The sequence below is a fragment of the Diplotaxodon limnothrissa genome, linkage group LG1 (genome assembly GCF_057381915.1).
Source record: "Diplotaxodon limnothrissa isolate DT_005_m linkage group LG1, D_limnothrissa_male_GT1.1, whole genome shotgun sequence".
Taxonomy (NCBI): Eukaryota; Metazoa; Chordata; class Actinopteri; order Cichliformes; family Cichlidae; genus Diplotaxodon; species Diplotaxodon limnothrissa.
This window is the reverse complement of record NC_140596.1, coordinates 10,114,951-10,131,071: the sequence shown is the minus strand read 5'-3', so window position 1 is coordinate 10,131,071 and position 16,121 is coordinate 10,114,951. Positions and strand designations below refer to the sequence as shown.

Here is a 16,121-nt window from a genome sequence, read left to right as displayed (position 1 = left end):
ATGTGTAATGATACGTGTCTGTCTATGATATGGAACAGAAATTGAATTTCTTCATTTTTTGCTGCTCTGTAACTTTTAAAATACACTTATTAAATGCAATAAATCTAAATTTGAAAATGGAAATTTGATGACTTGGATAATACTGTTCGTTATAACCCAACACAGCTACAGTTGTATCCTTTTCAAACATACAATTTTTAGACCCCAAACAAGTGCAGCATAGAAGCAGCTGCCAAAGGTGAGTTCAAACTGTCTCTGTGACCCACAGGTGCAAAAGCTTCAGGGTATCCTGAAGCCTATGATGCTGCGTCGTTTGAAAGAAGATGTGGAGAAGAAGTTGGCTCCGAAAGAGGAAACCATCATTGAAGTTGAGCTCACCAACATTCAGAAGAAATACTACCGTGCCATCCTAGAGAAGAATTTTTCTTTCCTGGCTAAAGGAGCTGGCCCGGCAAATATGCCCAACCTGGTCAACACTATGATGGAGCTAAGAAAGTGTTGCAACCACCCCTACCTAATCAAAGGTAGGACAGCGCTGAAAGCTTAAATAAAGAAGTTCTGTAATAACTGCAAACTAACAGCTTTTGTTCTCACCTTCTAGAGCTAACAGCCAAATTTAGCCAATTTGCTTTCTTTCTGTAATCTGCTTTTTTATGGTACACAAGTACCATTGTTTCTCATATAATTATGCTCTTAAATATCAGTCATTGAATCGAAATCCGGCTTTAAATAAAATAATTAATTTTGACAATACTTTTTTTTAATGCGCCCATGTCTTTGCTATGACAGGAGCAGAGGAAAAGATCCTAGAAGACTTCAGGGAAGTGCACAGCCCTACTGCCCTAGACTTTCACCTGCAGGCTATGGTGCAGTCTGCTGGGAAGCTCGTCCTCATTGACAAATTGCTGCCTAAAATGAAGGCAGGAGGGCACAAGGTGCTCATCTTCTCCCAAATGGTCCGCTGTCTGGACATCTTGGAAGACTACCTCATTCAGAGAAGGTAACAGGATGTAACTAGACAAACTGTAGTCCTGCAGTTCAAATGTGATATCACCCTTACTCGCTTACCTTTGACCTCGTTCTATCCAGTCTGATAGTAAGGAAGCACCATATCTGTTGTACACAACCAAACAAGGTTTTAGTTGTACACTTAGTAGTAGTTTTAAATGTTCCTTTCTACCTGCATTGTTTAAATTTCTAATTTCCTTTATGTTCAAAGAGATGTCAAATTATCACACCAAACTGCCAGGCACTTTACACGACAGCCTGCTATTTTAATCTTCTCTTTAGCATTTGTAACTTGATAATGTCTCAGTTCCATCACAGGGTTTTAGGTTTAAATTTTAGAGTGCAATACACGGAGCTATTTCAATCAGTATACGTGAATTATTTTTTTTTCTCTTTCATCAAAGATATAAAGCTAATGTGTACAAACTAAGTTCCAGCTAAAGCCCTTCACTGTCCTGTTCTAGCTCTTCCTTTCTCTTTCTCTTCTTTCTTTCTGCTGGCTGCCCACCAGAAGCTAGAACAAACCTCAAGCTATTGTAAACATGTGAGGTGCTGTGCAACACAGACCTCAGACAGGGTTCAGCAGTAGGTTACAAAAGCCCTCAGGGCTCCATCACATTAGACAAGTGGGAGATTCTGAGGTTTCTCTTGAGTGGAAGTGGATAACCCCAGGAAGAGCAAGGGGTAGGATTGTAGGAGGGGATGATTGTGGACTCGAGGATGAAAGAGCATACTCACCTCTTGTAGAAATAGTTTTATATTTCTCGGGTTAAGAAAAAGGGAATACAAAACAAAACAAGAATACTTGATAGTGTGAAGACCATAAGTACTGTGGTCTTGTTTTGAGTATGGATAAATTAATATGGCTGTCAAAGAATAACGCCCACATTTTGGTGTTTGATTAGATAAGCACTATACCTGGATCCCATGTACAAGAACTCAGAATAAACTATTTAAAAAGGTATTGTACAAACATTCATCATATTTATTTCATTTATGTTGCAGGTATCTGTACGAGCGTATTGATGGACGGGTTCGTGGAAATCTGCGACAGGCTGCCATCGACCGCTTCAGTAAGCCTGACTCAGATCGCTTTGTTTTCCTTCTGTGTACAAGAGCTGGTGGGCTGGGAATCAACCTCACAGCAGCAGACACCTGCATCATCTTCGACTCTGACTGGAACCCACAAAACGACCTGCAGGTAGGACTCAGCAGTGGGTTCAGCGAAATGCTGTAGACTTTGTTTTATTGCTGTTTCGAGAAAGTGGCATACTAACAGTTATCTGAGATCTGCTCGTGCAATTAATAGGCAGCAAAACTAGCCACCATGGGAAGTGCATTACACTGTGTCTAGTAAAAAGTACATGTTGTGAATGCTCAGTCATTCCACAAACAACTTACATGTTATTTGTTGAATCTCATTTTAATGAGTCATTTAAGAAGAGCAGTCTGTCAAACCAATGTGTAGATATTAAAACAAATTATATGCTCGGTGCAGTTTCCTCAGTTTTTGTATACTTTACAGGCCCAGGCTCGCTGCCATCGCATCGGTCAGAACAAGGCAGTGAAGGTGTACCGTTTGATCACCAGGAACTCATATGAGCGAGAAATGTTTGATCGCGCCAGCCTCAAGTTGGGTTTGGATAAAGCAGTGTTGCAGAGCATGAGTGGCCGAGATAACAGCCTGGGAGGAGGCACTGGGGGAGGGGTAAGTTTGAGAATTGTCCATACGGTCTGGAATAGAAATGAGTAGTTAAATCTTGAAATCTTGTAAATTAGAAACCATCTTGCAGAATTACACGAGCCCCAGCGCCAATGACTAATGCCTCATATGGGGAGATGCAAATAAATTATAATAACATGTTTTTTGTTTTTTGATCGAAGTGTTCTGTTTATTGTTAACGAACAGTACACCGTCCACTCTCTTCTCCAGCTTTGCCATCTTAAACTCTGAAAAGCTGGATATGAAACAAGTTAATGATCTCCTGAAAATTATTACATTTATAAAAAGACAAGAGATCAATGCTGCATTTCTTTCAGCTGCCATTCCAGTAACATAAAAGTTTTGACATACATACCCGGGATACTGAATTACATTAGGAGGACACTGTAGCAAATGTGAAATGACACTAAGCCAATTTTTTCTTGTCAAGCCAACAAAAAAATAAAAACTAAAACGTGAAGGTCACTCTTAAAATTTCCACTTGAAGTGTAACCGATCCTGTTAGTCTAATCTGTTTGTGAGGGAGTGTGTCAACACTGTGAGGTGTGTAGGTGGATGCTTAGCTGCAGTTTGTGTCCCCTGGGAGTTATATGAACAGTAAGGAGGATGTATTAGCAGTTTTCTACATCTGGTTTGACTGAACATATCTGCATACTAAACAAATGCCGGGGTTGGATATATAGCTGCTAATTTTGTGATTTTAATAATTCGGCACGCTTTTTGTCGCTCTATCTGTGTGCCTGCATTTAGTGTGCTATTTCTGTCAACTGGAGATTTGATCAACTCATGCATTATGTAGTGCCATTCCTCCTGTGGTTCCATTTCACACCTGAAGTCTATTTTGTAGACTTCAGGTCTATTATCATGTAATTATAACAGTGTTATAGTTTCATGACTTTAATGTGATTTTTTTTTTTCTTTACCTTACAGGCTGTGCAGCAGCAGCTGTCCAAAAAGGCGATTGAAGATCTGTTGCGACGTGGGGCCTACGGGGCAATCATGGATGAGGAGGATGAAGGGGCCAAATTCTGTGAGGAGGACATTGACCAGATCCTGCAGCGCAGGACAAAGACCATTACCATTGAGTCTGAGGGACGAGGATCCACTTTTGCCAAGGTAAAAAACAAGAAATCTGATAAATAGAACTCGTTAAGTACAAATGATTTAACATCAGCTTTATCGCCTTTTGTGTACATGAGTGTGGAGATTGCATATCGCTGGCTATTTAAAATTCTCAACCTGTGCCCATTCCTGACTCAGGGATACGGGGAAAAACAAATATGATTATAACTTAATGTGATTCTGATGTCTGCTTTCAGGCCAGTTTTGTAGCATCTGGAAACCGTACAGACATCTCCCTGGATGACCCTAATTTCTGGGACAAGTGGGCCAAAAAGGCTGACATTGATATGGATATGGTCAATGGCAGAGTGAGTACCAGACTAAAATGGATACAATATCCACAGAAATGGATAATTGGAATGTGACATACACAGGACATCTATTCCCTTTTAACTGCATAAAAGACATAAAGTCCATGAAATTTTTTCCCCCTCTACAGAACAGCCTGGTCATTGACACTCCTCGTGTCAGAAAGCAGACAAGGCCCTTTAGTGCCACCAAGGATGAGCTAGCAGAGCTTTCAGAGGGCGAGAGTGACGGCGATGAGACCAAACCTAAGCTCAGACGAAACTACGATCGCCTGAACAGCTATGGCCGCACAGAGTGCTTCAGAGTAGAGAAGAACTTGCTTGTCTATGGGTAAGATACATTTAATAAGTTTAACCTAATACTAACTATTAAATAACATAGCTGGTATTTGGAAGGACTTACCTGAATTTTTGTCAACAAAGAGGCTCCTGAAAAATTTGTAATAGATTGAATTAAACATCCTATTATCTCCACTTGAATTTGTCCATATACATACAAACAAACAAGACCATCAGGATTATAAATTACAGCAATATGCATTTTTGCTTTAACACTAAAAAACATTATCCAAACTGTATATAGAGTCTGCTTCCATACTCAAATGAGTATTCCTAAGTGTGGCATTCCCATTCTGTTTCCAGATGGGGTCGTTGGAAGGATATCCTCAACCATGGCCGTTTTAAGAAGCAGTTGACTGAGTGGGATGTGGAGTCCATCTGCAGGGCCTTGTTGGCCTACTGCCTGGTCCATTATCGTGGAGATGACAAAATCAAAAGCTTCATGTGGGACCTCATAGCCCCTACCGAGGATGGACGCACAAAGGAGTTGCAGAATCACTTAGGTGAGTCTCAGCAATTCAAGCCGACATTTACTGACTTTATTACAATCAGTAAGTAGTAAGAATTAATTTGAACCACAACACTTTTTTATTTTGCTAGGCTTGTCTGCCCCAGTTCCTCGGGGGAGAAAGGGTAAAAAGATGAAAACCCAGTCTAGTTCTTTTGACATCCACAAGGCTGAGTGGCTCAGGAAGCACAACCCTGAGCATATGCTTCAGGACGATGGCTATAAGAAGCACCTGAAACACCACTGCAACAAGTAAGTATTCACTTATGGCACTTTTCATCCAATTTGAGTTTCATCAATTAAGACAAATAATGTTCCAAATGACCACAATATAGAGGTTCTATATTGCTATTTCAAAAGCATTATAAGATAAAAGAGAGTATGCATTTAACTGGCTTATAGTGGAGATGGGGACTAATTGTCTATTGCTGTGTTGTTTAGTCTCCCGTGCATGAGAAAGAGGTGTGTGAGTGCTGATGTAAAACTTTAAGCTATTATAGAAACTGGCAGGTGGTGATTATTCTCTTTTAACAAAGATGATCTCAAGTTATTTTTCGTGTAATGAAGCCTAAGTGTATGAAAATACAGTTTGCACGTGGCTCAAATTTTAACCGCGGCATCTTCAAGCAACAATAATTAGGAAGCACTAAAACATGTATTGGAGCTGACAGTTCGCTGATTGATTAACAGACTTGACATTGACACTAGCTGATAAGAATCTTCATGAGGCTTCAGCCCATCTAATGGCTGTCATAGATCTCTCTTATTTACAGAGGGGGGAATAGCGCTGTAAAACGCAGAGCTTGTGTCCATTGGGCTTTGGATGCAGAGCACTGAAGCTTCCATAGAAAGTTCTCCATTGTTTCCTTTTCCAGTATTGCTGAATCCAGGGATTGTCTGATATGTGACACACCGGGCAATTGGGGACATGCAGCTAGCAGGGTTTGCTGACTTGTGCGTTTTCCCTCTGAGGACCTGGAATGTGACTGGTGGGGTGGGGGTGTGCACTGGCTTCTTAACAGACCCACAAATGTAGGACACAGCTCTTGCACAGCAATGGTTGCTATAGGAAGAAGGGGTAAATTACTGTAGACTGTTTGCTAAAAGACTTGAAAAGTTTAAAGCATCAACAGGTTATGAAACTGGATCATAGTGGGTGATAACGATGTGAACATCTTGGACCTTACTGAATAAAATGCAGTAGATTTTTTTCCCCTTTTTACTGCATGCTGAATAATATAATTATGAAAATATACTTATACTATGCAGGTTTAAGAAGGCATTTTATGGTCATTGCGTGTTTTGGATGAGAATATTATCTATGATGAAGAATCTCTCTGTTACGCTGATGGTGTTTTCTATGTACAGCCCATTGGAGATTTTTTGCATGCCACTCATGTCAGACATACTTGGGTTATTTGTTTTTGAAAGACTGTGTTTGACTGTGCTGAGATCCTCTGCAGCCTCTCTGAGTGAACCACATCTCTCACACACAAACACAAATGCAACTAACAGAGGCTTGGAAAAGGGGTGCTGACAGGCAGAGGAAGCAGCAGCTGCTCCTGGGCGGGTCCAGTCACACAGGAATATGGAGGGTGGAGGACGGAGGGAGGAGGACGTTCAGCTCTAATTTACCAGAGCCACAAGTCCAGGCCGGTCAACACAGACATCCATCACTCCTACAGATGGACAGACTCTGGAGCCCTCCGGTTGTTCATGGTCGTGTCAGTAAATGAAAGAAGGATTTTGGGCTCATTTATAACAATATTTAGCCTAGTTATACCAGAAGAAAGATGGAATGCCTGACATGATGTATTTGTGAGCAGCAGCCCACAGTTTTTTCAGTGCTCTTGATAGAAAAGCTGTGCTGAAAAGAAGCCTTGGCAGGAGAAGCAATGGATCCATATGATGATGTATGAATATAGTGGTATAAGTGATGAGAAAAAGTGGTCACAAATACAAGGAAGCAGACTAGCCTGCCAACAATGGTACTAACAGAGATGTGACCTAAAAAAATCATTTTAGGATTTTTCAAAATTCATTCATTTATTTATTTATTTTTGTCCTTGAAACCTGAGAGCCAAAATTGGCCAACAGGCATCATGATGTGTTCTTACAGAATGACTAGACCGTAGGTCTTCGTCACCAAGAAAATCTCAAGGCTTGCTAGACGCTACAGCTCTGGTACACCAGCACATCGGTTCCCAGCACTTCACTGTCTGCGCTCAAAGCCTGCTGCCTGTAATGTGCGATCATGCATCACAGAGCTAATGTCTCCCCTGTGAGTCAGCCTCCTCTCTACCTTGTCAGCCTCGACTTCCCAGCCTTCATCTACTGCCAGTACAACCACATGACAACTGGAGAGAGACGCTTGTCTGTTCATTCAGTCCTCAGAGCCGAGCTGTGGATGTGCTCATGACTCCCTTGTGACGTCTATACAATAATGTCACTCTAAGTGATACAATAATTCATAGTTAATTGATCAGGGTTGGCACATATGCCGGTCTCTTCAGAAGAGTTGGGTAGAGTCTCCTGCTCCGTCAAAGGCCAGTACAGTGGAGTATTTATAGCTGTACTTTGCTCTTAGTACACTTAAAGATGAGAGATTATAGGCATAAATTGATGAATGTGACTAAATGTATAAGTGAAAATGAAATGAGTATACAATACAGTCTGTAGTCTGACCACACAGTTAATTGCATTCTGCCCAACAAATTGGTGAGTCTGTGTGCGTATGTCTGTGTATTGTGTATTACTTCTGCTTGCTCAGCAGGGCTGAGTGGTCAGGGCTTTGTTCTGACCAGTGGGTTTTCTCTGTGCAGGGTGCTGCTCAGGGTCAGAATGCTCTACTACCTGAAACAAGAGGTGATAGGAAGCCAGGCCCAGAAGGTGCTAGATGGCGTGGACTCCAGGTGAGCTTGACTTTTACCTAGTCTGATGTCAACTTGGGTTGTTTGCACTGAGAATTAAAACCGTTTATCACTAAGATGAGTTTTTCCTGAAACTCTTATTGCTTGGGTCTCCATTAGAATTTATTTTTGGCAAAGACTATACTATACTCTTCTTAGGACATAACTCATCTGTTTATACTTAGCAGTAGACAGCTTTTAAACCTTTATGCAGCATTTTTATAATTGTACACTACTCGCAATCTCACTGTACAGAAAAGACCAATGCTTCCTCTGCCTTAATACAACAGTAAATGCCTTGATAGAGATGTTAAATGACAACTCTGGTTAAAGGGTTAAAGGCGTTGCCACAGACTTCTCTCCTGGAGTGGTGTCATTAGCCTATGGTATCAACCTGTTGAGGGAACAAATGATCAGCCAAATTCATTAGAAGGTTGCAGAGCTCCACCTGCTGGTGAAAGACGGGACTTATTTATTTTCTGCTCAAGAACAAGATGGTTCAACTACAGTGCTTTTGCATCTTTGACGTGGCCAGATTCAACACTAAATTCACTATAGCAACCTTATTTGTATTTAAGGTATAATGCCACATTGTGATCTTTTCAAAAACATGCCAACTGCCATGAACATGAAATGACTATTTACATTTTACAAATAGCTTTGTATGGATTAACAATAAAAGACGTTTGTATTGAAGCAAATAGATGTATAAGGGTTTTGTTTTTTGTTTTTTTTTAAGTTGTTTAATCAAAAAATATATATATATTTTTTTTATGCTAAATTGTTTATTTCAAACAGTACATTTGTATTTCTGAGCAGAAAATCATTATATCAAATAAAGCTCTTAACGACCAAAAAAAAAAAAAAAAGTTGTTTAATCAAATCCAGCTGCTTTTTAAAAATGCATCAAGAAGTATCTTTTGAAAAACGGTCACAACTATCAGCAAGTATATTGAAATGTATAAACATCACTCCCCATAATACCCGTCTAAAGCTGTGCGTCTTCTTGTCCTCTACAGTGAAGTAAAGATCTGGGTTCCAGAGCCTGACAATTCAGAGCTTCCAGCACTGTGGTGGGATGCAATCTCTGACAAGTGTCTTCTGCTGGGTGTCTTTAAGCATGGTAACACAGTTTTTCTACTAATGTGACTTGCTTGTTTGTTTGTTTGTTTTAAAACTTCAGTACAAAAAATGTAATTCTGGATTTTAAGTTCCAACTAAAAGTTAGCTTTTAAGTTAAGCTTTTTCCGTGATGATAGTGGTGAGTTTGGTGAAAAGGAAAAGTCAGCATTTGTTATTTAAAGTACCATCAGTGGAAACCTGCTAAAATATTTTTCGTTGGTGGGAAATGAACCAGCTTGTCTACTTCATATCTGTTTCCATGCATTATCCTTAACTAATTTTGGTGTTTACTTATCCTCCTGTGCGTTCCCAGGTTATGAGAAGTACAACACTATTCGTGGAGACCCTACCCTGTGTTTCCTAGAGCGTGTGGGAAAACCAGATGAGAAGGCCATCGCTGCTGAACAGAGAAACAATGATTTCATGGATGGGTGAGTACACGACACCCACCTGAACTGTTAAAATACTTTGTCTTTTACTTTAATTTGATTAGGCTGGTCCAGATATCTTTTAATCTGTCATCTGCAAAAAAAACCCAACAAGACACAAACTTTCTCTATGTGGATAGGGATGTGGATGATCCAGAATACAAGCCTGCTCCAGCACTGTTAAAGGACGACATGGAGGTAAGGTCACAAGACTCAAAGGTGAATGTTGCTATTTGATATTTATTCCCCAAAATGTTATTCTGTTCATGTGGATGTAGCGTTTTTCTGTTCAGCTGAACAGAATCAACTTTTTAGGATTTCCTTACCTGGATGATTGAGCATGCATCAAGATATTTGATACTTAATTTGACTTGTTGGGGTTGTCAGTTCTCCAGTAATCTTCTTTAAACATATATTCTTCTCATTCAGGACGACGCCTCTTCTCCTGGAGACTTGGTTATCACTGACAGTGCTGGAGGTAAGTATTAGATGCTTGTAATTCACAGCAAATTATCATGATTACAAGCACAGGCCTCCCACGGGCAGGAGAAATCTAGAGATTTCAAGTGGTAAATTCAATAAAAATATTAGAAATAATGCCACTCTTTTTGCTGTTTATTTAATTCAGATCCTGTTCCAGTGACAGAAAGTGAAAGTGCCTACTGGCCCTCCCCCTCAGTGCTGACAGCCAGGCTGAGACGTCTGATAACAGCTTCTCAGCGCTACACCAAGAGCCGCCAGATCCTACACATCCACCAGACTCAGTCTCAGTCCTCCCAGCAGACTATGGTGCTGTCTGCTCCACTTTGCCCGCTACCCCCCACTCTCAACGACACCCTCAACCCCAAGATGGCTGCCAAGATTGAACGGCAACAAAGGTTAGAACACAGATTATATCAGTGATGGCTGAAAAAGAAGCAATTCAATATTCATATGCTCTCGTAAAAGCAGAATATTATGTGTCGGGGTTGGGCAGTGTGGGAACCCATTACCCAATCTGCTGACATAGCCTCCCAGAGCAACAGGCAATTTTCTAGGATTTCAAATGGGCCAATGGATATTCATTTTCAGTTTTAAAAATAGTAAAAATAGTAAATACAAATCAAGATTGTTAACGATAGCCATCAGTCTTCTGATGCACTTTTTCAAATTCTATTCTTAGTATCGCAGTTTCAAACATGACTGGTCAATAGTATGCCAACCAGACATCAGAAATCTTTTTTTTTTTTTTTAAAGAGAGAGCGTATGTTTAACTAATAGAATTTAAATTTATTTTCCACTTTCAACAGATGGACCAGACGAGAAGAGGCTGACTTTTATCGCGTTGTCTCTACTTTTGGTGTCGTTTTTGACCCAAACCTCGGGCGGTTTGATTGGACCAAGTTCAGGGCTATGGCTCGGCTGCACAAGAAGACTGATGAGAGCCTGCAGAAATACCTTTGTGCTTTTACTGCCATGTGCCGACGTGTGTGTCGCCTGCCACCTAAAGAGGGAGGTCAGATGCTCATTTTCTTATTTGCAGACATGTATGCAGATCACAATGTCATATATTATGGTCCAGTCACACCTATATCTGAAGGGAAGATCCTTCAGATTATTTTCAACAGTTAGTGTCTCTAAGCCATTTGATCTCATCAAGAAAATCCATTTAGTTGGATAACTTAACGTGAAAACAGTGCTTCATGTAGTATGTGGCTCACTCAATCCTGACTCCAAGGTTCTGTTTTGGAGGATGGTCTGTAACACCTTAGTAAACAAGCTGGCTCAGCAGTTCTGAGGTAGACGACTGACTGATAAGGTTAATCATTTGTGGAAAGATAAACACTGTGACATTGAAGCTCCAGACAAAAACAAGTCTGAGAGTTTCCTGTTGAGAATTTTTTTTTTTTCTCAAACCTGCTTGTTCATTTTGTTCCAGACTCTGCAGTGGACCCTTCTCTAAACATCCAGCCCATTACAGAAGAGCGAGCATCTCGTACCCTGTACAGAATAGAGCTGCTTCGGCAGGTGAGGGAACAAGTCCTTCGACATCAATTATTGTACGAGCGTCTGCCACTGTGTCAGATGAGCTCTGACTTACCTGTTTGGTGGGAGGCTGGTAGTCATGACCGTGACCTGCTAATTGGTGCTGCAAAGCATGGTGTAAGTCGCACTGATTACCACATTCTGAGAGACCCTGAACTCAGCTTCATGGCTGCCCAACGCAACTACAGTCAAACAAAAGCTGCACAGCAGCAATCACGTACATCCACACCGCTCTTACACCCTCAGTACCAAGCTACCACTTCAGTGTTGACAGGCTCTCCACTGCCTCCACCCACTCAAAGAGACGCAGACCTATGTGGGGTCACGCCCAAAGTGGAACCAATTTCAGAGGGTGAGGAGAGCAAGGAAAGACAGGGAGCAAGTTGGACCCCGACTCAAGCACCAGCTACTCCCACAGGTCTGGAAGAGAAGCCTGTTTCAGTAACCAGGGACAATGAAAGGCAGATGGTGGCAGCACGAACGAAACCCCTCACACCCAACTCCTCAGAGAGGAAACCGAAGAAGACCAAGAGGGCCCGCAAGGACGCCAGGCATGGCACAGAGTCCGACTCAGATGGCTCCTCCTCAAGTTCGACGTCACGCTCTTCTTCCTCTTCATCGTCATCCTCATCTTCCTCATCACATTCAGGGTCCAGCTCCTCCTCTTCTTCTTCATCTTGCTCTTCTGGCTCTTCATCATCATCATCCTCCTCCTCATCTTCTTCTGATGACAGTGAAAGTGAGGGAGAGGAAGGAAAAAAGAAGGGTGAGTACTTTCTTATGCAAGTTCCAGAAAACTTAAAGCAAGTAATGTTTTGTTAGGAGTGCTGACAGTGAGCGTTTCTAGGTTCAAATAAATGCATTTTCTCTGTTTCATTCTTTGTGGATCTCAAATGTCTTTTTGCCGATTTTTCTCAGTCCCCACTGTTACAAGTGTAAAGGGATTTGATGAGGACAGTGTGGCATCTCTCAGCGCTACGCAGGATGAAACACAAGACACCCATGTAGCTGAGAATGGCATCTCCAACAACTCTTCACACCCTTTCCAGGGTGGAGGGTACATGCTGGCTGCATCATACTGGCCAAAGGTGATTAACTATGCATATGTGCGGTTTGCATAATTTGCTGATGATGTAATGCTGAAAACACATTAATATGTCCACTTACAGTGTGGTCAGGTGCTGTGGGGAAATCGCACTAAAATTCTGTGGCTCTTGCTTTTTAAGGATCGCGTGATTATTAACCGCCTGGACAGCATTTGCCAGGCAGTGCTTAAAGGCAAATGGCCGGGAACACGTCGGGTCTATGAGCCTGGAGGCGCTGTGGCCTCCTTCTACACCACCAAGCTGCTGGACAATGCCAACAGCATGTGCGAGGACCCCTCTGCTTCACCACAGGGGTCAAAGGTGACCAAGCATGTTGCAGAAAACAAGGAGTTCTCAGTAAAACTCAACGATGTATGTTGATTTCTCCCTTCCTCCCCTCCTCCCTCCGCTTCGCCCTAATCCTAGGACCCTACCACTTCCTGCTGCCATGACCGGTGTTAGTTGCCGTGTTCAGCATGTTTCTCTGGTTTTCTTCCTGCTTTCCTTTGGGTATGATTAGTGGTTTTGACTGCCTGGCAGGAGGAGAGATTAATTTAATAGCAGCCTTCCTCTCTTTTCCCACACACTCAATTTGAATTGGGCTCTTGGGCTGTGATTACATGAGCACAAATCAGTCAGTCATGAGAATATAATAAGGTTCAGTCTGAAGCCTCTCTAGACTGAAGGGGGTCTTGCTAATAATCAGATTGAAATGGAGACCTCTGCTGTGGGTGTTCTCTGATATACTCCTAAGCAATGTGGCCATTAACATGGCAGGCTTCAGATTTGCTTGTATTCATCTTTCCTTTTATGCTGTTTTTTGATGGGGATCATTTTCCAAATTTATGGTTTTTACCATCACAGATCATTAAACACCAGAAGCTTGTTACCTTCAATATTAAGATATTATATGCTGACAGCAGCTATTGCTTTGGCATGGCTTTCAACTCCAGTCTGAAAAAGCTTTACCCACTGCTTTGCTAAGCACTACCCACTGTGTGTCCATGTGTCCCAGTATTACTAACCAGAAAATATCTGAACAAGATTTGTTTTTATTTTGTGAGAAACTTTTTACAAGATGAATTAACAAAGATCTCAAGTAAGCATTTCCATTAAGAGAGAGCAATGAGAACAGCAGTCCTAGTCATCCTTAAATCACAAGACAAAAAGAATGTGATCATTCAGGAAAGTCTCAGACAGACTCAACAAATAAAGTCTAAAGCTTTTCTTTGTTTATAAATCTGTACATTTCCCCGACAGTCATTTTCCTAGACTTGTCTTACACTGTTGTCTGTATAACAGGAGGGAGGTCTGAAGTTGACCTTCCAGAAACAGGGTCTACCTCTGAAGAGGGCCCTGGAGTCTGAGGAAGGTCCCCAGGCCCAGCAGCAGTACCTGGCTCGGCTTCATGAGCTCCAGAGTGCCTCAGATACAGGACTTGCTGACATCACCAAACCTCAGTCCAGCTTCCAGACGGGTATGTTTCTTTAAAAATAATCTTCCTCAACAGATTTGGCGTATGAATACGCAAATCTCTAGGCAACAGGAAAGACTTTAGGCAGCAGAAGTTCTCTGTTTGTAGTCCAAGTAGTGTTGACCATTCATATTTGAGTAGGCTTTAGTTGTGTGCAGTTAAACAGTTGGTGTTATCCAAAAAGGGAATACATTGCACTATAGAAATGTATTGCCTGATGATGTGTGCTGTCTAAAATATATCTGAATGTAAATAGAGCAAAGATCTGAGCATCTGTTCGTGCACAGTGTGCTGAAATGGACAATGCTGTTTTTCTTTAGCACCACAAGATGGTAGCAAAGGATCAGAGAAAAACAGTCTGGACTGTTGCATTGGCTTTGTGTACTCAATACAGACATTTTCTTTATTAAATATCTTAATTCTGTAAGAAAATCATCTGGTCTGTTCATAATATTCTTAAATGTAAGAAAAAGTCAAAGTCCTGACACCAAAATATGAATGTGGCTCCAATTTAAGAAAATATTTAGAGTTAGCCCTTTTTCTGACACAGTAGTTCACTGCTAACAGGCTGTTTCTCCTCCAGTTCCTACAGGTCTTACTGGTCAGATGAGGCCAAATGGAGTAATAGATGGCCAGCCAGTGGTTAAAAGGAGGAGAGGGAGGAGGAAGAACGTTGAGGGAATGGACCTGCTCTTCATGAACAAGAGTAGAGTCCCAACAGTTCCCGATCAGGTAAGCAGTTGTTCTGTTAGCTGAGCATACTTCTTAGTAAGTATGTTATGCTAGAAATCAGAAAACAATCACAAATGGCAGTTTCCTGATTTTTTTTATTTTATTTTTGGAACCAATTTGTTAAAAGTGCTCTTCTGATTTTTTTTTTTTTTTTTTTTTTAATGGCTGTTCTGCAAAGTATACAGTATATAATGACATGCTCATATGCTTTCAGGTACCTCCAGGGTGGGGGGGTATTGGCCAGGTGGGCATGACTCCAGGCCCTGCATCAAGCTACAGTCAGAACCCCAGTCAGGTCCCTGCAGACACTGAGAGCAGGGTCCCGGTTATCAACCTGAAAGATGGCACCCGGCTGGCTGGGGATGATGCCCCCAGGAGGAAAGAACTGGAGCAGTGGCTAAAAGAAAACCCTGGCTTTGTGGCAGACACAGGAGCTTTTATCTGTGTAAGTGTTCCAAGGGCTTCAAATTCTTCTTGTCTGTTGAAAAGAGACAATTCCTGATTAACTAAAATAATAGATATTTAGAAACATTATTTTATTTAGTACATATTTAATTAAAAAAACAGAGGAACCAGTATGAGCAGAAAACTTCTTGTAGTTAGACATTCTATGTAACTAACTGTCGTTACATTTCATGTTTAGGGGGTAAATAAGATGCAAATGCAGTTCCACTTCCAGGATGGCCGGCCAAAGCAGAAAAGGCACCGCTGTAGAAACCCCAACAAGATTGATGTGAACAGCTTGACGGGAGAAGAAAGGGTCCAGATCATCAACAGGAGAAACGCACGCAAGGTGTGTTGGTGGTGTTTAAGTCATAACCAGCCATACAAATACAAAGATGGCTTTTAATTTGTTAATAATCATTTTGACAGTGTGTACATTATAACAGTGATGTGCACTTGGGTTTATGTTGTCTGTATTCTTTCTTGAAGATTGGTGGAGCCTTTGCTCCTCCGCTGAAGGACCTATGCCGATTCCTTCAGGAAAACCCAGAGTATGGAGTCCCGCCTGAATGGGCCGATGTTGTTAAACAGTCGGTAAGTTACAGAGTAACACTTCCCTCACATATTATAAAATTTATACCTTATAAAATTTAAACAGGCGTAAGTTCTACTGTCATGAAGGTTTTAACCTGTTTCTGATCATTTTAGAGACGGCAGTTTGGTGCCATCGAAATGGTTTTTAAATTCACCCCATTCATGTTATTGAGTGCAGATAGTAGAAAAACTGGCCTGACTAACCTTAATGCATATGTTCAAATATGTGCTGTTCTTCTTCTCTTAGGACAACATTAGTTTTATCTCAATGAGCCTAATTAAGTAACAGTGAACTGTTGT

General features: G+C 41.3%; 1 protein-coding gene across 5 annotated transcripts in view; it reads left to right on the top strand.

Annotated features, from left to right (window-relative positions):
• chd9 (chromodomain helicase DNA binding protein 9) overlaps positions 1-16,121 on the top strand; it is a 73,904-nt gene that overhangs the window by 53,865 nt on the left and 3,918 nt on the right. For 4 of the 5 annotated variants that reach the window (XM_085363446.1, XM_085363648.1, XM_085363727.1 and 1 more), the window contains 24 exons: positions 269-524; positions 790-1,000; positions 2,014-2,209; positions 2,534-2,716; positions 3,662-3,847; positions 4,051-4,161; positions 4,293-4,492; positions 4,804-5,003; positions 5,101-5,260; positions 7,831-7,920; positions 8,937-9,040; positions 9,353-9,470; positions 9,608-9,665; positions 9,897-9,945; positions 10,096-10,345; positions 10,757-10,962; positions 11,386-12,258; positions 12,411-12,580; positions 12,719-12,949; positions 13,880-14,054; positions 14,635-14,783; positions 14,998-15,228; positions 15,427-15,576; positions 15,717-15,821. In XM_085363446.1, coding sequence (XP_085219572.1) covers positions 269-524; positions 790-1,000; positions 2,014-2,209; positions 2,534-2,716; positions 3,662-3,847; positions 4,051-4,161; positions 4,293-4,492; positions 4,804-5,003; positions 5,101-5,260; positions 7,831-7,920; positions 8,937-9,040; positions 9,353-9,470; positions 9,608-9,665; positions 9,897-9,945; positions 10,096-10,345; positions 10,757-10,962; positions 11,386-12,258; positions 12,411-12,580; positions 12,719-12,949; positions 13,880-14,054; positions 14,635-14,783; positions 14,998-15,228; positions 15,427-15,576; positions 15,717-15,821 — 4,662 coding nt within the window. The remainder of the gene's footprint in view (positions 1-268; positions 525-789; positions 1,001-2,013; positions 2,210-2,533; positions 2,717-3,661; positions 3,848-4,050; positions 4,162-4,292; positions 4,493-4,803; positions 5,004-5,100; positions 5,261-7,830; positions 7,921-8,936; positions 9,041-9,352; positions 9,471-9,607; positions 9,666-9,896; positions 9,946-10,095; positions 10,346-10,756; positions 10,963-11,385; positions 12,259-12,410; positions 12,581-12,718; positions 12,950-13,879; positions 14,055-14,634; positions 14,784-14,997; positions 15,229-15,426; positions 15,577-15,716; positions 15,822-16,121) is intronic. The other variant, XM_085363498.1, reaches the window with a different exon arrangement.